This window comes from Bubalus bubalis, chromosome 4 (genome assembly GCF_019923935.1).
Source record: "Bubalus bubalis isolate 160015118507 breed Murrah chromosome 4, NDDB_SH_1, whole genome shotgun sequence".
NCBI lineage: Eukaryota > Metazoa > Chordata > Mammalia > Artiodactyla > Bovidae > Bubalus > Bubalus bubalis.
This window is the reverse complement of record NC_059160.1, coordinates 92,182,236-92,207,861: the sequence shown is the minus strand read 5'-3', so window position 1 is coordinate 92,207,861 and position 25,626 is coordinate 92,182,236. Positions and strand designations below refer to the sequence as shown.

The following is a 25,626-nucleotide window of genomic DNA, read 5'->3' as shown; positions in this document are numbered from 1 at the left end:
CTGAATAATATAAATTAAATTTATGACTTGAGCCAACATTAAAATAAATTTGGCTCAGAACAACTAATGGTTAGAAACTGGCTGATAGCTCAGAAGTTGGACTGGGTGGGGAGACCAGCGTAGAATTTAAAATTTCCTGTAGATAGTCCCCATCTGAATAATGAAGATATGACAGTGTGGGAAAATTTATCATTATATGTAACATACTAAAAGACCTCCGCTATTCTGCGGTGGTTGTTACTGAAGGTGAAAGGGGTAGTGATTTGCTGGAGTCATACAGAATTAAAGTGAGAAGCAGAAAGAGAAAGACATCCGCAAGTCCTTGGCTGAGGTTGCTGAAACCAACCCACTGCACCATGCCTCCCATTCTGTCACCGGGGTTGGATGCCTGCCAAGAGCTCCTAAATGACGTCTTCAAAGTTCTGCAGAAAGAGAAAACAGCCAAGGGATCACAACAGCTAGCAGAAGCGGCTGGGGCTGCAGCATATGTGGGAGCATTTGTCTTCCAATTAACTATTACTTTCTTTTTGACTAAACTCCAGTTCTCAGTATCAGAAAAAAAATATTACCCACAGGCAAAACCTGTTCAGATGGTGAAATCCGGAGGCTGTGCTCCATCTTACCAGATTTCCTACAGCCAAGACGTGTTCAAACTGTGGCGTCATAGGATGGTGCTCCATTGCCATAAACAGGGTGTTAAGGACGATGCAGATGGTGATGGCCAGATCCACGAAAGGGTCCATAACAATCAAGTTCACAATCTCCTTCAGCTTTATCCAGTAGGGGTGACATTCCCAGATGAGGAAAGTGTTGGCAAATTTATACCAGCATGGCGGGCACTTCCTCTGAGACTCTTCCAGCTCTGTAGTAAGTCAAGAACAAAGGGAGCCCCTCAGTCTTGGGAAGGAAATGAAAGGGTTAGGCTTGGCTGGTCTCACTGTTATCGACACAAGAAGGAAGGTGGCTGGGGAGTGCTAACTCTCCTGAGAGCTTCCCTCAGTTTTCCTTCTCTTGAAGCCAAAAAGGAGGCTGATCAGCCCCAGGTCACGTCCCTGTACAATGATCTAGTTATAAGCAAAACTCAACACACCCGTTTGGGGAGCATGGCAGCCCTGGTTCAGCTGGCTTTAACATGCACAACTGTACGATCTCAGGCAAGGTAGTGCTGACCTCTCTATGCCCCTGTTGCATCATCTGAAAGGGCACTGACTTCTAAGCTACAGGACTAAAGGCGTCCTTAATTCTCCTCCATCACTTACGCACTAAGCGGTTGACAACAGACAGGACACGGCCTGGCATAAGGTAACTCCTCAATAAACGGTGGATACACATTGTATCATTAACTATTATCAGAGAAGCAGAACACTCTGAAGCCAGACATACGTGGGTGCAATCAGCTCAGACAATTGCTAACTGTGGGCCTTGAGTAAATTACTTCAATTTTCTGTGGGAATTAGATGAGCTAAAATACATTTAAAGAGCCTCAGAACACCCTAGTGTATAGCAAGTGGTGCTATGGAAGTATTTGCTACTGTTACACATTTTCTTTACAGCAGAACCTGCATTAATCAAGCCACCATGTGGACTCTCTTCTGCTTTTGAGGCTGCGGGAGTTCGCAGTGCTGTCAGGAGCAGAAACCATGTCCGTTCCTCTCTGCTCCTTCCCTCCTCTTTGTCATCTCTCCTCCCTCTCTCCTTCTTTTGCTCTTTTACCCATTCCCACTCTCGCCCTTCCCTTCTCTATCTTCTTCCTCTTCCCTTCCCTTGACCTCTTTCTTTTTTCCTTTTTCTTATTCTCTGGTCTTCTCTTCTCTGTCTCTTTAGTCTGTTACTCTTTTAAAAGCAGAACCTGTTGTTTTCAAACAAGTTCTTATTTGACCTCCAATACATAAAACAGACAAACCAGGAGCTGCTCTAGCTGAGGCAGGAAGAGGAGCTTGGAGTCCAGTGTAATCCAAGTCTTCCTTCCCTGAGGTGCTGCCTCAGGGCCCTACGACTCTGATAAAACCAGACTGAGAATCACTGGATGCAATGAGCTCGAAGGCAGTTTTACAATGCGAAGATGGGAAAGGATGATCAAACACAGAGAGCCATTCTGCTACAACAATCTAGGTTTGCTGCTGCTGCTGCTGCTAAGTCACTTCAGTGGTGTCCGACTCTGCGACCCCATAGACGGCAGCTCACCAGGCTCCCCCGTCCCTGGGATTCTCCAGGCAAGAACACTGGAGTGGGTTGCCATTTCCTTCTCCAATGCATGAAAGGGAAAAGTGAAAGTTAAGTCACTCAGTCGTGTCCGACTCCTAGTGACCCCATGGACTGCAGCCTACCAGGCTCCTCCATCCATGGGATTTTCCAGGCAAGAGTACTGGAGTGGGGTGCCATTGCCTTCTCCGAATCTAGGTGTGAGATCCTTTCAAATTAAACACAAAATATAATAGACAGCATTACTAAAGTTCAAGAACCTTTAAGAAGTATAACTCTGAAAACTCGGCAGCATGACAGTCCTTAGAGGCCAGGTTTTGGTTTTGTGGGGTTGGATACAACTGTGTCTCCTACTGCCCTAGACCTACTCAAATCCACTAATGAAATCAAATCATTTGGGGAACAGAAAAAAATTTCCCAACATTTCACCAAGAACAAGATGGCTGCTTTGTATCAGTCTACTTCCCCCATTTCCAACCAGCTGGAAGGTGCCCATGGTGATGGCTTTATTTTAGATGGGGTGCTTTGGTTGGGCTTCTGATTGGCTCCCTGGTTGCTAAGAAAATAGGTTGCCTTGGTTTTTCAGATTTAAGGGCCACAGTAAGCGCCACGTGGGAGTCTGCGTGGGAAAGGAAGTCTGTGAAGAAAATTTGCTTTGGCTTCTTCCTCACAGAACTCCCTCCCTTCCCAAGGTAAATTTAGTTTTATCCCAAAAAAGAAAATTGAAAAGGTTCTCTTATTTCCATAAATTCTTATAGTACATATTTGGAAATTTGGTTCCGTTCCTTTTTTAATCTCCTCCTTTCTCCAAATGTCTGCTGTTTACCGCAGGTGGAGGTTGAAGCGGTGACTGTTCACGTTTCTAACAGTTGATACAATTGTAATGTTTTACAATGAACTAGGCTCCAAGTCCTCCCCAGACAGCAAAGGGCGGGGTGGGTTTCCCTACCCTATAGGGCACCAGAAAGGGATACCAGGCATCTCCTCCTCCCATTTACAGAGAGGAGAAGATCGCTGGGATAATCTTTTCTGTTTCACAGAGACTAAGTAAAGCTGTGGAGCTCTAGGAGCTAGAAAAGATCGACTAGGGGAATAAGGAGGTTTAGGAAGTGCCTTGCAACTCTGCAAACTGTTATTGGCCCCACATGCCTGGAACGGTGGAAGACTGTGGTCTGGAGAAATGTGTTAACCTATGGGGAGAGATGTCCAATAGTTTGTGGAGCTTCTTTAATTTGTTCCTGAACATTTTCAGAGAGGTGACTGTAATCTTCCCAACCTTGAGGGCACTGGGGACTGTTTGCAGAGACAGGCCTCAGGATTCCTCCAAGATGGCAGCCTCAGCAGACCAGGAGGTTTCTGGAGGCAAGGGCCTCTCCCAGCTCACTTCACCAATGGGCCAGGCACTGGGAATACATCTGGTGAACAAGAGTCGCCACCCTCACAGAGCTGACAGCCACGGTTGGAAACGAAGATACCCGGTAAGCAAGTGCACTGACACTTTTGAGGCTGCTTAACCTGAGAATCAATAATGCTAAGCACCGTCACTTCCTCACTCTTACTTCAACTCTCTCCCGCAGCTCTACCGTTTGAGAAGTAAGACTGCATCATTCTCCGCTGATATCCCATGCCTTGTCGTCTGAAATATCCCCCAAAGTTACGGCTCTGCTGACAGTGAATTCCACTGAGTTTACTGGATTCTGGTGAGCACGTTTGCAATAGGATGGGGGGGCAGTCAGAGCAGGCAGGATTATCCCATTATTTACAGTATTCTGGAATTCTCCACTGTGGTTTCTAAACCATTAGATAAGAGGTCTGCTTCTTTGGACTAAAATGATGTCAGTTTCCTAACTGAAGGTCTGAAGAGAAGAAACGATTATTCATTCAATGCTGGCTTTCCTTGTTGCAGCAATCATTAAATACAGAGGGAGCAGTGGTTAAATAGGAATAGATCTTTCTTAATGTCCATTAATTCTTTCTCATATCATTCAGCTCCAGCCAACCACTGTTCTTTGCTTACAGCAGCTCTGTCTCATCAGCTTTAGCAAAGAAAATCAAATATTAGGAGAGGGGATCGGAGGGAAAGGCGGCACAGGTGCTAAGGTCCCCAAAAGGACTCCTGCAGCCCCAGTGCTCCTCCCCAGCCTCAAGCACAACAAAATTCAGCTCAGTACGCATCTTTTGAGCATCAGCTTTTGCCACGCCCTGTGCCAGGCCCCTGAGGTAATCAATAAATCACTGTTGTAACTGCATGGATAGTTCTCCTGCTCTGATGTTTTTACCAGGAATAAAATATGCCTGGTGGAGGTTAGCTTTTCTTTCTCAACTGCCATAGATAGTCAGAGAAACCTTGTCTTGCTCTCCAAATGAAGAATAAAATTAGCCAAGGTTCTTAAGCCATTTAATAATATATCTTATCTTGGAATTCTTATGATTTGCAATTATTTACCTGTTATCTCAAAGTATAAAGTTTAAAGATGTTCTATCAGACGATGACCTCAATGAGAATTAAAGAAATCAGGAGCTGAAAGCAGTTAGTTCAGTGTTCCTTTTACTTGATACACTCTCAAGACCAGTCTAGCTTTAGTCTAACTCCTTGCCTACGTGTGCAGATGTGACCAGTCCAGGGGAGCTTGAGGTTCGTTTCTAGGGATTCTCCTTGCACCACAGATGCCTGCCCAACACACCCACACCCACACACATACCCTCCCCCAAACACGCACAGACCAGAAGTGGTATTTCGCTTAAATGACTCAAAAAAAAAATTAAAAAAATGTTCCAGGAACACCAGAATAATTTGAGTCTCCTTATCTCAGGGACTCGAAGTATTATGGGGTAGCCTGGGAGTGTGGACTCTGAAGAACTGCAGTCAGGAACAGTGTGGGTCTATCATGTGACAAATCCGCTAAAATAACATGAATCAAATGAAGCAGCAGCATTTGGAGTCAACCAGAATCCTGTGAGAAAAAAAATCTAGTCACTGAATCTACCATCAAAGAAATCCAGAAGAGCCTGGCATACAGACCATGATCGGACCGAAAGTGGACCTGTGCTAGGGGACTTCGGGGTAATGGGAAATGCTCAGCTGCCTCTCAGCAAGTCAGGCTGCGGTGTGCAGGAGCCCCTGCCATGGAGTCCAGGCTCTGACAGCCACGCTGCTGCAGACACGCTATGGTTCAACAGTGGCCGCTCTTCCCTGGGGCACTGAGTGCCAACGTAAGGGGCGTTTCGGCTTACCTGTTCACATGTATTTATGGATATGTGGGGGTGTTTAAAGAGAGGCAGAATTAGGTATAATCAAAATGCACAGTGCATTTGTCCTTAAGGGAAAACCAAAAGCTTTGTAAGTAGCTAAAAAGGAAACGGGGAAGGGGTGTCTGGTGGTCAGGGGCATGAGGGGCTTCCGTCATTTCATGTCATGACAGTTCTTCAGTCTGCGCTCCTCTCTGTCTCGCACCAGCTCATCTGCTCCTCACCGGTGACGATTACAGAGCCCTCCCAACATCCTCTGGCTCACTCTTATGTTGTTCCTTTGTCCTTCTTACCTATCTGTGCACAGTGCTGGCAGCAGCTTTGAAGTCCTTACTGGATTCTCCGCATGCAGATTTGGGACGCTGGTTTCTATAACCAACAGACTCTATTCCTAAAGCTCAGAGACAGTTTTTCCAACCAAAACTCAGACCAAAGGACTATATTCATATTACACACACCACATATTTATATCCCAGCAGCTTGGACCAACATCACAGGGCACATACCTTCCACCAGTGTATTTGTAACAACGCTCAATATACTGTTGATCCTGTCCTTTCGTCCATAGGAAGCCAGTTGGTCCATAGAAACTAAGAGAGATCCAGGGCCTTTCTTCTTAATTTCCACCTCAGTTGTAGCCTTAAAAAAAAAAGAAAACAAACAGGAAGTTGGGTGAGTGAAGTCTTGTAAATGTTAAGGATATACCTTACTGGACATAGTCCAGAGGAACAAGAACATATGCTCTTCATTAGAGCTTTTTATTCTAATCCTATAGTCCTATTTACTTCAAGAGGTAGAATGACACAAATTGGCCATGGGTCATCCTTCGTTCCAGAGAGGACAAGGCCAAGTTGTTTAGGTGTGTATAAAATCTACGATGATTTTAATCCAAGAGACTGGCTGGGACCCACATACTTCACCTGCTCAATCTAAGCACGAAGTAGAAAGACCAGATTCCCTGGGGCAATGCCATCAGAAGTAGACCCTGAGGTTTTCCTGTCCTCGTCTCTTCTCCACCGCATTTGGATAGAATTGGACCATATGATGAAAAAAGTCAAATTCACCTGTACTTGAAATTTCATGAAGGGTCAAGTCCCTGAGAACACTGAATATTACAGATGCTGTCTCCTCCGTGTATAGGAACACCGTCACTCTACCAGACTGTCACTTTCAAATGTCAAACCTGGGCCTCACTGAACATTAGCAAGTGGAAGGTCTACCCCAGATATCCTCCAAGCCACTATAAACAAGTATGATAGGTTTTGCTATCTTAATGAAAGACATTGCCTCATATAGGTGTATCTTGCCTTTTTACATTTTTATTTTATGAGCTAACCTGCAATGTTCAAATTCCCAACCAATAAAAAGGGCAGAAAATACCATCAGATTGTTAAAGTATTTTCCACACACTCCACCCTGGGCAATGCTGGTATGGCAGATTACAGGAAAGGGTTTCTTAATGTCTCTCGCTTGTGTTCTTTGCACCAACCTGAATATTCTACACCACATTAGGCTTAATAGGGTGGCTTACTGCTACTGCTACTGCTAAGTCACTTCAGTCGTGTCCGACTCTGTGTGACCCCATAGACGGCAGCCACCAGACTCCCCCGTCCCTGGGATTCTCCAGGCAAGAACACTGGAGTGGGTTGCCATTTCCTTCTCCAATAGGGTGGCTTAAAACCCAACTTTCTAGCAACCATGTCGTCCACTGTAACACGTCATCCATATAAACTTGGGGGCTCCTTCCATGTGAAGGGAAGAGGGCAGAGACAGTCACCGTCCCTCACAGGGAAGACATATGTTTGTACGAAGCTAGAGAATTATTTGTCTAATCAGTGCCAGAGTGTTCTGAAAAGAAAACAAGTGTCTTTGGAGAGCTACATCAGAAAGTCTTTTTATTCTTATATATATTTAGATTTTAAGAACCATACTGAAGAAAGCTCCTGGCAGACTATATCTTTATCCCATTGTAGTATTTTATCAGACAGTTTCAGATTCAGAGATTTGGTTCACCTTAGGGTTTCATTTGTTCTATTTTGTTTGTTTGGCTGAGCTACAGAAGAAATGGAAAAGAAAATGAACCGGTTTCCTTGGGAATTCCTATATGCAATACTATACAAACATCTGCATTTGTAAGAATGGCTTGTTAACTATTACCTCAGTTCATGATAATGTATATTTCTTTGAGAAATCACTTTTTGCTACAATTCCCAGCCTGATATTCATGACACTTTAAATGAGATTAAACTACTACATTTTAAGAGTGATAATCATCTAAAAATGAACACAGAAAGTCCCAATACAATGGACATTCTTATTTCTAACACCTATTGACTCTAGATTTTTACTGAACTGCCCTTGTGCGATTCTATAGTAGACAGATTTCATAATGCTGACCTCCAAAGTACTGTAATACCTAGTGGACTGGCTGGTTCATCAACGATGATGAAACTGCATTTAATATGGCTTTGGTACTAATGCAGCTTACTGTTTTCTGGGCACACTGGATATAAGAATACATAAATTCTTCAGACTTTAATAACATCAACTCTAAAGAACAAACTTAGTGAAAATGCTATCTAAAAAGACCTGGTCAAATTATCAGGTTATCATTTGTTGATACCTATTCAAGAGAAAACAATTTTTAGCTTGGGTTAAAAATATCCACAAAAATTAAAGAAAAATTAACCTCCAAACTTAATATTAAGATGGGACACGTATTATTTATATCTTTTTATGCAAAACAAAAGTAAACTACAGCAGGACTATGTGAAGACAACTTTGAAATATTAAAATTTGTCCCATAATCCATAATGTGTTGTAGAACTATAATACACACTGGACATCACTTAAGTTCAAAAAAGAAACAAATGAAAGAAGATGCCAAGAAATGAATGTCTCAAAGCCCATATTTAGGAAACTTTAGAGGGTCAAAAGAGAAATTCATTAAGTATTTTTTTACAAAGGCAAGAGTATTTAGCATAGATCCAAACAAATGGCTCCACCAAAAATCTTGGTAACAAAAAGATATCCAGAAAATTCCCACGTATTTGCAAATTAAATAGTCTTCTAAAGATCCATGAATCAAAAAGATGATCACAGGGAAACTAAAAAAATATTTTAACTGATGATAATGAAAATATAATACATCAAGATTTATGGGATAAAGCTAATGAAACTGTTAAGAGAAAAATTTTCAGCTTTAAATATTTATATTAAAAAATAAAAAAGATATAAAATCAATGCTCTAAGCTTCCACCTTAAGAAACTAGTAAAAGAGGATCAAATTAAACCCTAGGTAAGTAGGGTTTCATCTTATTTACCTTTCATTTAGGTTAGTAGATGAAAGGAAATAACAGTAAGAATGGACATCAATGAATTAGTAAATGGACAAACAACATACAATTTAAAAAAAGGTCAAATATTGGTTCTTTAAAAAGATTAATAAAACTGATAATTCCCCTGGCAAGACTGATCAAGAAAAAAATAGAGAAAATGCAAATTATAATTTTTAGGAATGAAAAAAGCAGATATTATTACAAATCCTATAGGAATTATTAAAATAAAAAGGATACATTATGAACAATTTTATGCTGTTTCATCTTAAATGAAATGGACAAACATATCCAAACACAACTTATAAAAACTGACATAAGAAGAAATAAAAATCTAAATAGCCCATATTAATTTACAAAATAATAATAAAAAATCTTATCACTAAGAGAACTCTAGACCCAGACAGGCCTCCACAAGTGAATTCCATCAAATGTTACAGATGGAAGAAATAATACCAATTTTACACAAATTCTTTGAGAAAACAAAGGTTAAGAGAATGCTTATCAACTTGTTTTATAAAGCTATCATAACCCTGATATTAAATCTGACAAGAATATTACAAGAAAAGAAAATTAGAGACCAAAATCTCCCATAAACAGAAATGTGAAATTCTTAACAAATATGAATAAATAGAATCCAACAATATATACAAAGGATACTGTATAATGACCATCAGGGCTTATTCCAGGAAAGCAAAGGTAATTTAATACTAGGGAAAAAGTCAGTGTTATTCATCACATTAACAGAATAAAGGAGAAAAACCATATGATCATCTCACTAATGCAGAAAAAAGAACACAACAAAATTCAACACTTCTGCATAAAAATAAAATTTCTTAGCAAGCCATGAATAACAATGTAGCAGTTTCAATCTGACAAAGAATATTTATGAAATCTATAGCCAACATTACACTTCTCAGTGAAACATAAAATCCTTTTCCTCTAATACTGGAGACAAGGAAGGATGTATGCTTTTATCAATTCCATTCAGTTTTGTATCTAAAGTCTTAGCTAGTGTAATAAAGCAAGAAAAATAAATTAAAAGCATAAAGACTGCAGTTGCTACTATTCAAAATATTGTACATGTAGGAAAAACTATGGAATTTAACAAACAACCCCAAAAACAAAAACCCTAAAACAAAAAACTCTCCAAGACTAACAGAACCAATATACTAATTTATCAAGGTCATGAGCTATAAGGTCAATATGCAAAAATCAACTGTATTTCTATATTTTGGAAACAATTGAAAATAAAAAATTTAATTATACCTTTTACAATAGTATCAATAGTAATTTGAAATTAATTGAGTTGAACCGAAGACCTAAATGTAAAACTCAGAACCATAAAGCTTATAGAAGAAAAACATCTTCATGTTCTTGGGGATCAGCAAAGATTTCCTGGATAGGATGCAAAAAAAGCATCATGGGAGAAAACTGATACACTGCACTTCATTAAAATTAAAAATTTACCTACCTAATAAAGGACTTGCATCCCCAACATGCAAAAAACTAAAAAAACCCACAAAAGATAAACAGTGCAACTGAAAATGCGCAAAAGATGTGAATAAACAATTAACAAGAAAAAATAAACGTGAAGCCAATAAGCATACGAAGAGATAACCACATCATTCTCATCAAAGAAATGTAAATTAAAATCATAATAAATACATAAACAAAATTTTTAAAAGGGACCTCCCTGGTGGTCCAGTGATTAAGAATCTGCCTACTAATGCAGGGAACACGGGGTCGATGCCTGGTCCGGGAAGATCCCACGTGCTGCAGAACAGCTAAGCCTATGAGCTGCAACCACTGAGCCCGTGTGACACAATTACTGAGTGGGCGCCTGGAGCCACGCACTGCAACGAGAGAAGCACCACTCGTCACAACTAGAGAAAGTCTGCGTGCAGCAACAAAGACCCAGCACAGCTAAAAAGAAATAAATAATTTAAAAAATCATAACAACATTTTATATCCACTAAAATTCTAAAATCAACATTAATTATGGGCTAGGAATACGGAGCAACTGGAACTCTAACACATTGTTGGTGGGAGTACAAAAAATGGTGTAACTATTTTGGAACACTTGTTTGGTAGTTTCTTATATAAATAAACATATATTTACGATATGACCCAGGAATTTCGTCCTGAGGTATTTATTCAATATAGACAAAGACACTTATCTACAAAGAGAGCTGTACAAAAATGCTCTCAGCAAGCCATACTACCACAGCTGGAAATAATGTGAATGTCCCACAACAGGAACACGGATAAACAAACTGGGGTATATTTATACAATAAAATACCACTCATCAACAACAAAGAATGAACTACTGATACACAAAACAACATGTACATCCAAACATTCTGTTGAGTGAAACAAGCCAAATAAAAGCTACATATTTTATTTGCATATGGGCCTGCAAAAATGCAAGAAAACTAACCTATGATGATACAAATCAGAAATGGTGGTTTGGGGGAAGAGAGAGCTTGCCTAGAATGAGGTATGAGGGTACTTTTTGGGAAGTCTTATAGTAAAGAGGAGTTTCTGGAACAATTCTCAACTGATCAGAGAGTGCCTCCTCCACCTCCCTTCTACCTACATCTTTGGTAATTCTTGGGTGCCAATTACCCAGTGTGCTACAGAAATACTGATTATGCAGTGGAATTCCTTTGAGAAGGAAGATGGAATGCAGACTGCATAAATTTGTATAAGATGTTATCTGTATTGCGGAAATAAACAAAGATCAACTAAATAAGAAAATCAAAGGTTATTTATTCTGAGTTTGATGTAGTGAGGGAGTTAGGTCACATCATGCATGTTTTGGCAGAAATTCAAAGGCAGGCAGAGGAGTAGCAAAGTCTTGAATAGGAGTAGGAAAAAACCAAAAGGCTTTAGGAGTGCCTGATTCAAGGCTGCTGGTGGGAGGCTGCAGGCAAGCTAAGCAGCATCAGGGCAGCCTACATGATTGGCTAGTGGTGCCTATTTGGCTTTCTCTGGGCAGTCCTAAATTGGAAACAGGGACAAAAATTAGGGAAGTTGTCAGTTATTAATCTAGTAATCAAGCCCTGGCTGCTTTGGGCTGATTGTTACAGAAGTTACTGTTTAGCTCCCTGTACCGTCGCTAGAGATAGCAATCTGGCTTTCTGAAAGTTTGGTTTATAGCAAGCTGGTTTCTTGGTTATTTATTGTATGTGTCGTATTATTGTGTGTGTATGCCTCTTTGAGACTTCGTGGACTGCGGCCCTCCAATTCCTTTGTCCATGGAACTCTCCAGGCAAGAATACTCGAGTGGGTTGCCATTTCCTTCTCCAGGGGATCTTCCCAACCCAGGGATTTTACCGGTGTCTCCTGCATCCCCTGCATTGGCAGGCAGATTCTTTCCCACTGTGCCACCTGGGAAGCCCTTGTTTATTGCAGACAAACAGATTAATTATTGTAGGTAAATAGACCTTGGGCAGGCTGCAGGTGAAAATTCTATTTTTATATATAGTCTGTTCATTGTCCATTAGTACTCAGCAGATCACACTGATTAATGGAGAGACAGAGCAAACGTATTCATCACTGTTAACAGCCCAAAATGATATAATGTAAAAAAGCCTAAGAGGAACACTACTTAAGAGTGCTAAGCACCAGTTGGGAGCTAAGATGGTATCCAGAGAAAAATGCATCTCTACTAGTAAGACAATTTAATCCACTGAGATCAGGGTACATAGGATATACCAAGATGGGTGGGTCCCTGCGGCAGTCCCTCCTCCCCAGGTGAGGGTGTGAAAGCTGGGGCTGAAAGTCCAGATACTGGGCCAATGTTTCTGTTTTTTTGTTTGTCTTTTCCAATTACAAAAAATTGAGATAAAATGTATATAACATAAAACTCACCATTTGAACCATTATAAAGTATATGACTCAGTAGCTTTTAGTATATTTACAATGCAGATGGGCTTCCCAGGTGGTGCTAGGGTAAAGAATCCGCCTGCCAATGCAGTAGACGTAAGAGATATGGGTTCAATCCCTGGGTTGGGAAGATTCCCTGGAGGAGGGCATGGCAACTCACTCCAGTATTATTGCCTGGAGAACCTCATGGATAGGGGAGCCTGGTGGGCTACAGTTCACAGGGTCGCAAAGAGTCAAACACTACTGAGGAGACTCAGCACACAAGGGTGGACTCACAAGGCTGTTACTACTATTTAATACCAGGACATTTTCATCATACCAAACACCACCACCTGTCAGCAGTCAGTCCTACCCCCTGCCTCTACCCAGCCTCTAGGAACCAACAATCTGCTTTGTTGTATGGATCTGCCTTTTCCAGACATTTCACATAAATGCAATAATATGGTATGTGCCTAGCTCCTCTCATCTAGCATAATTTTTCAAGGTTTATTCACACTGTAGAATGTATCAATTCATGCTGGCTGAATGAGATGCCATTATAGGGATTCCATTGTATCACATTTTGTTTCTCCATTCATCAGCTAGTAGGTACTTGAATTGTTTCTACTTTTTGGCTATTATGAGTAAAGATTTCAAGAATACTTATGTATAAATTTTTGTGTGAACACGTTCGAAATTTTCCTGGGTATATACCTAGGAGTAGAATTCCTAGGTCATGTGGTAACTCTATGTTTATCTTTTGGAGGAGCTGCCAAACTGTCTAAGTGTCGTACCATTTTACTTTCCTAACAGTAATGCTGGCTGTCGCTTCTTGTGTCAGACTACGGCCAACTGAAGGGAAGAAAACCTGGAGCAGACTTTTCCCCAGGTACAGCAGCTTCATCGGCACCTTCCATCTAGAACCTGCTTAGGATTCAGTGAGATATGTCTCTGCTATTGGCTCAGCTGCCCAATTCTCATCACCTGGGACGTGTGGCGAAGGTGTCTTCCTCCAAGCATGCTGAGACCCAGGGACCAGAGGAAAGATCACATACTCATTTTCTCCCCTGCCTGATTTGTTTTAGGTCATTTTAGGGCAGCGGGGAGGCAGATGAAGGTGTGTATTTTTGTTTCATTTTGTTGGGGAGAGAGGAGGAAAACTAACAACTTTTAAAAGTCAGGAGCCTCTGCCTTTTAAAAATTCAGCCCCTAAGGAGTAATAGAGGAAGCAATTGAGAACCTTAACTACTTTAAACCCAGTACAAATTTTTTCCATTTCTCTTAACTCAAATGCAAAGTTTATTAAGCCTTTAGCCACTGACTTCCAACCTCCTAAATTGTAGCTGCCCTTCTCAAAGAGATATTCTACTATATCTGCTGATGTCCAGTTTTGACCACATTTCCACAGATCTACCCAAGGAATCTCTACTCGTTATTGCTTCTAAACTGATTTCACATGGAAATACGTAACTGGAAATTTATCAGCCAGTCACCTTTCTTGGGACTAAAATTTACAGCATTTTAGAAGGGGCCTCGGAGAAGGCAATGGCACCCCACTCCAGTACTCTTGCCTGGAAAATCCCATGGACGGAGGAGCCTGGAAGGCTGCAGTCCATGGGGTTGCTGAGGGTCGGACATGACTGAGCGACTTCACTTTCACTTTTCACTTTCATGCATTGGAGAAGGAAATGGCAACCCACTCCAGTGTTCTTGCCTGGAGAATCCCAGGGACGGGGGAGCCTGGTGGGCTGCCGTCTCTGGGGTCGCACAGAGTCGGACACGACTGAAGTGACTTAACAGTAGCAGAAAGGGCCTTAGAACCTAGTCATTTATCTCCAGTTCAAGCCTTGCTAAAATTTTTGTGGTATGTATTCCACTTCAAAACAACTGTACAAAAATTTCTCCTTCTCAAAAGATCTTTAGAATCTTAGAAGAAATCTGACTCTCTCCAAGTCAAGCAATTCAACAGAAATCCCACTGTCTACTTTTCCGGTTAAAAAGACCAAAAATGCACATGTAAAGGAATAGAAATTGAATTTCTGAATACCAAGAATGGGCCAAGTAATATGCTTCACATTTTATAAATGTTATTACATTTAATCTTCAAATAGCTGTCTAACAAAGGTCCTTTTATCTCACTTTTTTTTTTTACAGATAAGGCTTAGAGATGCTAATTTTTCAGGATCATGAAGAACCCAGGCTTCATAGTTAGCATAGCATAATAGTGGCTAACACCATGCAGTTAGATTATCTGGATTCCAATCCTAACTATACTGCTTACTATGCAACCTTGGACAAGTGACTTTATTTCTCTAAGCCTTGGTTGCCTCCTTGTAAAATACACACAGTAGTAGGATCTAACTCAGAGAGCAGGTGCTGTGAGCATGAAATGAGATAATACTTCTACATCTGCAACACGGCTTCTGAGTCATGTGTGTTTTGGATAGTTAGGAGCACCCACTTCTTTACAAGGGAAGAGCAATGATTTTCCAGCTCAGAGCTGAAGACATGGGAAAAGTCCCCTTATCCTGTGTTTCAGCAAAAAGCAAAAGCAAAAATTCTCAAACTATCAAGAAATCATCACCACTCAACCACTACTGAATAATGAATGAAGATGTGAAATATTTTTGATGAGATGATGATAAGGTGATATCAGGGTGTCTTTTTTTCATTAAGAATATTGTGTTTCTTCATTTGAGCCTAAATAGAAACCACATATGTGGCATAGCTCAAGCATTCATGCTGTGTGAGACCAACCGTGGACCATCCACGGTTCCTATACCAGTCCATAAAGCATGAGTACGTAACTGGAAGCATTCTGATGGTTCAGGCGAAGACAAGTTAATCCGTAGCTGCAGACGCATCCAAAATGTTTTGACAGTGAGAATCACTATCTTCTAGCCCAAAGGGGTATAATAATTGCTCATTTGGCCCGGGCTGCATGTAACATCATGAATATATTAATTCCTTCTAAGATAAATGACTGTTTTCCTACTTCCAAAATAAGCAGTCAGGAAGTTCTCTTGGCATCAGAAAGACCTTGGTACCATTTCCACATGTTACCAAATCTCTGTTAACTGGATAAAACCACCTACTGAATGAGGACGTTAAATGAGAACATATGTATAAACTGCTGAGCATAGTGTAGTTAGAACTCAATATATGGTAGCTATAAGGATTAGACCCACTATAGCAAACTAGAAAGAACAAAGTGTAAGAAAGGAAAAAAAAAAAATCACTAGTAATTTTCTCTCCCAATACTGTCACCTTGTAGTCAGTCACCCTTTTCCCTATGCAGTTTGTCTTTACATAGACGACATACCACACAAACGATATGCATTCTGTTTTTGTTTTGGTCTGTCTTTTTGGCTTATTCGTGTAACTTAGGTATTTTTCCACACCGTTAACTACTAGGAGGTGCTTCCTTACGGCTTCCAACAAAAGTTTTTCCTAGTTATGAATCCCTTGAGAATAATATAGTCCTGCCTTCCTCATCTTCCTGCCACTTTGGGATCTGATCTCCTGACCTTGGGAATGCTTAAGTTTGTCAGCTTCATCACTCAGGACCACTGCAAAGAAATCTCCTAAGTGCTTACAGGGTGCTGAGTGTGCAGGACCCCCCAAAATCCCAAAGGCAGCGTTCCATCGGCCGCAGGGTAAGGCAGTGCAGACAGCCGTACATGCCACAGCCATCTGCTCAACTGCCTCTCACATTTTTCTCCCACACACTATAACAGAAGCTGCTAAAAAAACAAAAACAAAACCTGCAAACCTGCTTATCTGCCTTTAAGCTGAAGTTCAAGCTCCTTCTTCCTGGACACCTTTTCTAATACTTTCTCTTCAAAGAAAAAGCAAGATATATTATTTGACTTAAATATTTTTTAAAACTGGTAGGATATCAGATTTTACTGTGGTTCTCAACATTTGAACTGTCCCAACTGTACTGTCCACGCTGATCTACCTGTCATTCTCCAGTGATTTCGTCTCTTATTTTTTCAGAGAAAATAATTTTCTATCTAATTTGTGGAGCCCAAAATTTATATCTAGACATAGAATTAGTGAAAATCAAAAGTTATATTTAAAGTAAAGATAGTCATTCATAACATATATTTTGGCCAACTGTCTGGTTTAGCGGGGGACTTTGGAACTACTATTTGTTATTATTATTGTTCTTATTACACCTGATCTGAAACAAACAGTTCTCAAGAAGAGCAATGGTCATGTGACTAGGTAGAGAAGACATTAAAATTAACTGAGAAATCGAAGACTCAGGTTTCTGAAAGGTTTTTCAATGATGAGTTGTGTAACCCCAAGGAATACACATTCACTGAGCCTGTTTCCCCATCTCAAAAACAGCTCCACTTTATCAGCCTTATGGAATTTTTACTTAGAACAAATAAGGCGTAAAAGTAAATTGTAGCTTGTAAAGAACCATCTAAATGTAAGGGGGAAAATATTTTGCTTTTAAATAAAAGAGTAGGAAGAGAAAGGACAACATCAAACATCCTGTCTTGAATTTAGGACAGTCAACAGCTGTCCTAGGATAGTCAAACAACTGTCCCAAAGTGCTAAATAACAGGTCATTCTGAATAATTCCATCCTTGATCGCCCAGTTTTCCTCCACACATGCATCATGCTAATTAAAGGGTTGGCTATCTTCATGCTGTGTTAGAGGAAACTGAAGTGTTAGAACAAAACAGACCGACATGCTATCTTAAGCTCAGACCAGCTAAGGAGGGACTGAGGAAAGCTAAGGAATCAGAGGTAGAAAGGATCAGGATCATTAAGGTTATAAGAATTTAAAGCTAGAAACAAGGTATAAACAGCTTAGAATCTAAAGAAATGTTAAGACATGGTTTTTCCCAAAGAGGGGTGCCATTATCCTAACCCCTAGAAAAGTGATTTTGTGAAGTGAAGCTATTATATGTCACTTCTCCAGAGCCTGACATTTGATTACATTTAAAATTCATCTTTCAATTCCCTGTTCCTTCCTCCCCCATGTACCATGTGTTCTTGCCCCAACCACCTACCTTCCCCTCTGATTTACCTCAATCCCCTTAGTAAATGTCCAGCTCCCCACCAGTTTCCTTCACCTCTTTGCCTGGCTCTCCCAGTGCCCACTTCCTACCCTCAGCATCACACATGCACATGCCTCTTTGGAAAAATCACATCTCATTCTTGTAGAGGAGACTAAGAAAACTGTTCAAAGATATATTTGAACTTTTTTTTTTTTTTAATAGAAATAAAAGAGCTTTAAATTCCAAGCTGTTTCCCTATGAGGAGGCAGGACGTAGGGGGAAAGAAGCAATGGTCGTTTCAAACCCGCTTAGACTTGGTCATTGGTGATGGCAGAGGCCCTTCTCATTCCATCTGGGCAGGATCCGCTGGCCAGAGGCATTCAGTCAAAGCAGGTGGGGGTGGGATGGGAAGAGAGGCAGACAGAGAAGTGCAAAGATGGAGAGAAAGAAACATCGATAAAATAAAGGGCTGATGGGGGAAGGGCAAGAGTCAGAAACAAGAAAGGAAGATGGGGGTGGGGATGGGGAATGGAGCAAGGAATAAAGTACAAGGGAAAAGAGGGTGAGTGAAGGAGGAGGGCTGAAGAAAGAAATAGAAACAAATCAGGAGGGAGAAAACAGAAGCGGTAGGCGGTAGAGACGCGAGTCCAGACGGGAGCTGGAGAGCAAAGGGGACCGAGTGGGATGGGCGGAGCAAAGGAGAGAAGAGAGGGAGCGGGAGAGACTGCCATGCCTAGCCGCGGTCTACCGGTTTTACTTCCTTACACTGTCATCAGTAGCTGCCTTATCTATTTTCACCTCTGGCAGGAGACGCCCGCTGATGTGGGAGCCGGGGCCGCCGATGAGGGACACCACGCCATTGCAGTCCACTGTGCTGTTGCGCTTGACGCTGCGCCGCAGGCTGGGGAAGATGCGCGAAGAGCGGCTGCCCTGGCTGTAGCCGCTGTAGCCGCTGTAGCTGCTGCGGCGCTCGCGCGCCCGGATGGGGATGAAGAGCGAGTCCCGGCGGCCCTCGCTCTCCTCCACCGTGCTGTGCTCGTCGTCTGCAAACTCATTCTCCGAGCCCGGGTCCCGGAACCGCCCGGGCCCCCTGAAGCTGAAGATGCTGCTCTTGCTGTTGTGGCGGGAGAGGAATGGGGAGCCCGGAATGCTGAGCAGTGACTGTAGGGGCAGGAGGAGAGAGAGAGACAAGAGAGGCAGGCGTGAGACAGGAAGGGACCCCATAGAAGCTGAACAAAGGCTGTTAGCTTCCCCAGTCTGGCCCCATCCTTGCATTCCTGCTAATCAGAACACAGGTGTTTCCAGAAAGCACTTTCCGATGTTGAATTTCTACTGCCGTTCAACACCCATCACCACTCACTTCTCCTTGCCCCATAACCTTGAGATACACCTGTCTTTGACCTGTTAACCATTGCGCTGTTCACCTACGCACTGAAACGATGTTTTCTCTCATGCTTTGTGTAGCAAATCCACTGGGAAATAGACACTCGGTGTCTATTTTTCATTACTATGACCTCACGTGGAGTATGCTTTTAATCTACCAGGTTAGCTTCTATGCCACACTTAGCAAAAGGAGAGATTTAGAAGTGGCCACTTACTACTTTTTCAACGCAGGTTAAGAACTATGCCAATAGTGGGTTTTCAGTTCTGCTGAAAATGGAATCTGTCCCCTTCTACTCCATTTTTTTTGCAATTTTTTTTTTTCATCAGAAGTTTAACTATTTGTAAGTTCCCAGAATTGACATTTTCAAGTCAAACTCATATTTATCACTTAGAAAATTTTCATTTTTCTCTTTCAGCTCATACTGCCATTCCACGTTCCCTAGAGAATATTGTGCTAATGTGTATCTTTATGCTTTAATGCATTGTATTGACCCCCCCTTCAATACTTTTCTGCAACAAGAAAGTGTAACCTGTACTTAAAACCAATTTCCCGTGACCATGAGCCTCCAAGAAATTAAAAAAATTCTCGACTGTGCTTTTATTACAATTCTCATTAATACAACTGATCACAAATATTCTGTTTTATAAGTAATTACTAAGTTTAAAATTTTATTAAAATGTATCTCAATGAGATGAATGAGCTATTCTTTCCCCCAACTGGTGTTTTGGTGTTTAAATATTTGTAGATAGTATAACTTATTATTAGAATCATACATGGCTCAACATAAGCCCTCCTCCCCTTTCTAAGAGTAGATTTTAAGTGCTGAGAAACTTTATTCATATAAATGGTATCTTGGAACAGAAGAACACTGTTACAGTAATGTCACTCAATTCTTTGAACTCCTTCCAAGTTATATGCCAAAATTACATAGTAAGCTATCAGCAAAATTTATTTTAATGATCTATCAGCTGACAATTAAATCAAGTCCTCTTTCAATTTTGTTGAAAGCAAAGAACTAAAAAACCACCCAACCTGCCAAAGGACTTGTTACCCACTTGTTAGAATATTCCATTTCCTGATTTCTGATGGTATAAAAAAGGCTTTAATTATTATTTACTAATAATCATATCAGTACCTCTTACAGGGGTTATTCTTTTAAAGGAACTTTACTTGACCTAACAGAAAAGGTTGGAATAATCAAAGCATTGTCAATTTCTATACATCAATGCCAACATTAATCTTTTAATAAAATGATCTTACCACATGCTTTAGAGATGTTTTCATTAAATCTTTAAAGCCACAGATTTAGTTCATTTAATTAAAAAAATGCCTATCATATGATCTAATTAGCAAAGCCAGTCCCCACTATCAAAACAATTGGCCAAATCAGACTTATTTTCACTGGAAAAAGTATGACCTCATTTTTCATTTTAAATAAATGTATGACTATGTATCCCAGTGACATCCATCCTGCTCCTGAACTTAAAACATCTGAATGCCCCTGATTATAATTCTATATTTCATTCTTACTAGAAGTATGTAAGAGAGGTAAATTCAGAAAGCCTTACAATGGATTTAAGTTTCCCAGATTAAAGAAATGCCAAAGAATGTTCAAACTACCATACAAGTGCGCTAATTTCACATGCTAGCAAGGTTATGCACAAAATCCTTCAAGTTAGACTTCAACAGTATGTGAGCCAAGAACTTCCAGATGTACAAGCTGGGTTTAGAAAAGGCAGAGGAACCAGAGATCAAATTGCCAACATTCGTTGGATCATAGAGAAAGCAAGAGAATTCCAGAAAACATCTACTTCTGCTTTACTAACAGACTATGCTAAAGCCTTTGACTGTGTGGAGCACAACAAACTGTGGAAAATTCTTAAAGAGATGGGAATCAGACCACCTTACCTGTCTCCTGAAAAATCTGTACGCAGGTCAAGAAGCAACAGTTGGAACCGGACATGGAACAACGGACTACTTCAAAATTGGGAAAGGAGTATATTGTCAAGGCTGTATACTGACATGGATGTATATTGTCACTCTGCTTATTTAACTTCTATGCAGGGTATATCATACGAAATGCTGGGCTGGATGTATCACAAGCTAGAATCAAGACTGCCAGGAAAATATCAACAACCTCAGATATGCAGATGATACCACTCTAATGGCAGAAACGAAGAGGAACTAAAGAGCCTCTTGATGAGCATGAAAGAGAAGGGTGAAAAGGCTAGCTTAAAACTCAACATTAAAAAAACTAAGATCATGGTATCCAGCCCCATCACTTTATGGCAAAGAGAAGGGGAGAAAGTGGAAACAGTGACAGATTATATTTCCTTGGGCTCTAAAACCAATACTGATGGTGATTGTAGCTATGAAATTAAAAGACGCTTGCTCCTTGGAAGGAAAGCTATGACAAACCAGACAGCGTATTAAAAACCAGAGATATGACTTCGCTGATAAAGGTTCATATAGCCAGAGCTATGTTTTTTTTTTTTTTCCAGTAGTCATGTAGGGATGTGAGAGTTGGACCATAAAGAAGGCTGAGCGCTGAAGAATTGATGCTTTCAAATTGTGGTGCTGGAGAAGACTCTTGAGAATCCCTTGGACTGCAAGATCAAACCAATCAATCCTAAACGAAATCAACCCTGACTATTCATTGGAAGGACTGATGCTAAAGCTGAAGCTTCAATATTTTGGTTACCTGATGTGAAGAGCTGACTCACTGGAAGTTTCTGATGCTGGGAAAGGTTGAAGGCAACAGAAGGGGTGGCAGAGGATGAGATTGTTAGACAGAATCATCGACTCAATGGACATGAATCTGAGAAAACTCTGGGAAATAGTGAAGGACAGGGAAGCCTGGCATGCTGCAGTCCATGGTGTCACAAAGAGTCGGACATGACTAAGTGACTGAACAACAACAGATTAAAGAAAACTCTGTAGATGCTAGTATTTTGAACTGTCCCTTTGTCTGGCACCCCAAAGATCTTCAGGATTTGGGATGATAGAGAGGTATGCCTTCCTTTTGTAAAGTGGGAGAAGGCTGACTGTGAAAACAAAAATGGAAAAGGAGAATTGGTGTGACTTTAGACCACAGGGTTCACCCTAGGTATAGAAATATGTAACTTAAAGATCTGAAAATCAAGTTCCTTAAAACTGTGCTTGAAAAATCTTCAAGTGCCCTGAAAGGATACAATCCCAGTTTGAGGACCAGCGCTCTAAGAGAACAAAACCTGGCAACAACTGGCCTCAGACAGCCCTCCTAGCTACCCTGAGATGATCAGTTTGCCCAATTATGACTCTAAAGAAATTTCAAAGTAACTTTTAACTATATAAGATGTTTGCCTTAGAGTTTAGGTGTTAACCTTCTATTAAAATGACTCCACTGTGAAAGTTCTTTGTGGCCAGCTCAGCCTGAGTGCCACAACTACTGAGCCTGTGCACCCTCGAGCCTGGGCTCTGCAACAAGAGAAGCCACCACAATAAGAAGCCTGCCAACTGCAAGGAAGAGTAGTCCCTGCTCATTGCAACTAGAGCAAGCCCACATGTAGTGTCGAAGACCCAAAATGATCAAAAATAAATAAATGACATATATATTTTTAATAAGGAACACACATGGCCAACTCTTTCACTTCCTTCTTCATGCTGTTGGGTTGGCAGAGGGGATCAGTGCCTCCTCTAGCTTATTGCTTGCTATTTCTCATCTCACATATATGTTTGGGCACCCTCACTGATTCATTCTCCTCAACCAGTTCTCAAAGTGCGATTTACAGATCACTGCTAGTATATGATCCATTACTGGTTTGCAATGAGACTGTAAAAAGCTGAGAGAAGCATTTAGAAATTTTAATAGCAATTAGGCATTTTCACAACATCCAAGAATGGGATACTTTTCTCTAGAAATTTACTGTTATTATATTTTATAAGAGTATCTATCAGCTCATGAAGCATTGGGAAAAATAGAAACTGATCCTTCACTACAGATAGTTTAAGAAGCACTTCTCTAAATAATGTGACTGGCCAGAAGACTTATAAGTGTCTTGGAATGTACCTATGATTTTGTTTTAATCAGGTATGGTAAGCTGGGCCCAGAGCCTTTGTTGGGGTTTCCTCAGATAGGGATGGTGAAGCAGAGCAGGCACACTGGAACAAGTTTAAAATTGGACAGTTTGAATAATTTCAGACAGGCTTTGGGCTATAGAAATGGTTCTGTAAGTTCTGGCTCTGGAGTGATTTCAGTTCAGTTGCTCAGTCATGTCCAACTCCTTGTGACCCCATGGACTGCAGCAAGCCAGGCCTCCCTGTCCATCACCAACTCCCCGAGTTTACTCAAACTCATGTCCATCAAGTTGGTGATGCCATCCAACTATCTCATCCTCTGTAGTCCCCTTCTCCTCCTGCCTTCAATCTTTTCTAGCATTAGGGTCTTTCTCAATGAGTCAGTTCTTCAGGTGGCCAAAGTACTGGAGTTTCAGCTTCAGCATCAGTCCTTCCAATGAATATTCAGGGTTGATTTCCTTTAGGATGGACTGATTGGCTCTCCTTGCAGTCCAAGGGACTCTCAAGAGTCTTCTCCAACACCACAGTTCAAACGCATCAATTCTTTGGCGCTCAGCTTTCTTCACAGTCCAACTCTCACATCCATACATGACTACTGGAAAAACCATAGCTTTGACTAGACAGACTTTTGGTGGCAAAATAATGTCTCTGCTTTTTAATGTGCTGTCTAGGTTGGTCATAGCTTTTCTTCCAAGAAGCAAGTGTCTTTTAATTTCATGGCTGCGGTCACCACCTGCAGTGATTTTGGAGCCCCCCAAAATAAAGTCTCTCACTGTTTCCATTGTTTCCCCATCTATTTGCCATAAAGTGATGGGACCAGATGCCATGATCTTAGTTTTCTGAATGTCTAGTTTTAAGCCAACTTTTTCACTCTCCTCTTTCACTTTCATCAAGAGGCTCTTTAGTTCTTCTTCACTTTCTGCCCTAAGAGTGGTGTCATCTGCATATCTGAGGTTATTGATATTTCTCCCAGCAATCTTGATTCCAGCTTGTGCTTCATCCAGCCCGGCATTTTGCATGATGTACTCTGCATATAAGTTAAATAACCAGGATGACAATACGCAGCCTTGACCTACTCCTTTTCCTATTTGGAACCAGTCTGTTGTTCCATGTCCAGTTCTACTTGTTTCTTCTTGACTTGCATACAGATTTCTCAGGAGGCAGGTCAGGTGGTCTGGTATTCCCATCTCTTGAAGAATTTTCCATAGTTTGTTGTGATCCACACAGTGGATTTAGGGCTGGGGAAATATTGGCTGGTGTGTGAATTAGATGAAAGGAAGCTGGGGATAAAGGTCTTGGATTGGTTGATCTGCACATGAAAGGGCAAGTTGTTCGCTATCTCCAGGAATTAAACTAGTCCTGGGAGGGGCAGCTCTCTGCAGCCAGCAAGGTTCCTAGCATGTCAAAGCATCATAAAATACAGAAAATAAAATCTGCCTCCCTTCTCGCAGCAAGCTTCCGTGGACTGGATCCGTGATTTTTATTAGCAAAATGTTAGGTGTTGACACTGCCTAGTATATTAGGTCTACATATTAGGAAAGAGGTCTGATTTTTATTTGACAAAAGATCACCAAATACTTGTTGTGTGCTAATTGATATGGATACAATGGTGAACAAGACATATGACATGGTCCCTGCCCTCTCAAAAGCTACAGCCTAGTAGAAAATATTATGGACTGTATGAGGAAATATTATATACTATATTAGACCTCATATAGTATATAATAATACCTGACTATTCTTAACCGATAAGAAAGTGATAAGAAGTGATGGAAAGATAATGACAAATTCCGTCACCCAGGGACACTCAGGAATCAGGATCCTGAAAAAAATACAAACTAAAAAGTAAACAGTATATCTATTATTCTTTAATTCTTTGTTCCATTCTTGGCAAAAGAGTCCACTGCAATCAACACAGAAGGGAAAAGATGAACTTGTCCCATTTCGCCTTGTACCTCTTGTATCTAGCCCTGATCTGGCCAATTCCCTAAGGAGACATCCTGAGAGTAGCCACCCTGGCTCTTCCCCAGTCTTAATTTTCCTGGATTGAAGGGTTTCACTGATGCATCAGGACCTGTGGCTCTACTATCTCCAGGGATTCAGCTAGTTTATGAGATGGGTCCTGTTTTCAAAATGTTTCCTATCAACAAACCAGGAAGAAGCTTCTGGTCCTTTTCAGGCAGTCACATCACAGCTAACTAAAAATACTACTTTAGATCTAGGTGTCTGCTTGGGAGAACAGTTCTGGGATGTTTTTGATTTGAGGGCATGGCCTCAGATTACACAGAAAAATTAACTAGGAATTTCAGGGCATACATGTCAGCTGTCTACTGGAATGAAGCTTAACAATGACTAGGATGTTTGGAATATAAGAAATTGATGATTTAAATGTCTTATTTCTATGCCATAGTTCATCTTTTCTTCACTTCACTTTTTCTTTCCAGTACAACAGTGGTTCTTAAAATGTGGTCTGGGAATTCCTGGGTCCTTGTGCCCTTTTTACGGGGGGTG

At 40.9% G+C, this 25,626-nt stretch overlaps 1 protein-coding gene across 5 annotated transcripts in view; it reads right to left on the bottom strand.

Moving 5' to 3' along the window:
- Positions 1–25,626, bottom strand: part of SCN8A (sodium voltage-gated channel alpha subunit 8) — a 200,565-nt gene that overhangs the window by 43,897 nt on the left and 131,042 nt on the right. For 2 of the 5 annotated variants that reach the window (XM_025284201.3, XM_044941758.2), the window contains exons 13-15: positions 18,441–18,836; positions 5,958–6,090; positions 624–862 (exon numbers count right to left, since the gene is read on the bottom strand). In XM_025284201.3, coding sequence (XP_025139986.2) covers positions 624–862; positions 5,958–6,090; positions 18,441–18,836 — 768 coding nt within the window. The other 3 variants (XM_044941759.2, XM_044941760.2, XM_044941761.2) reach the window with 2 other exon arrangements.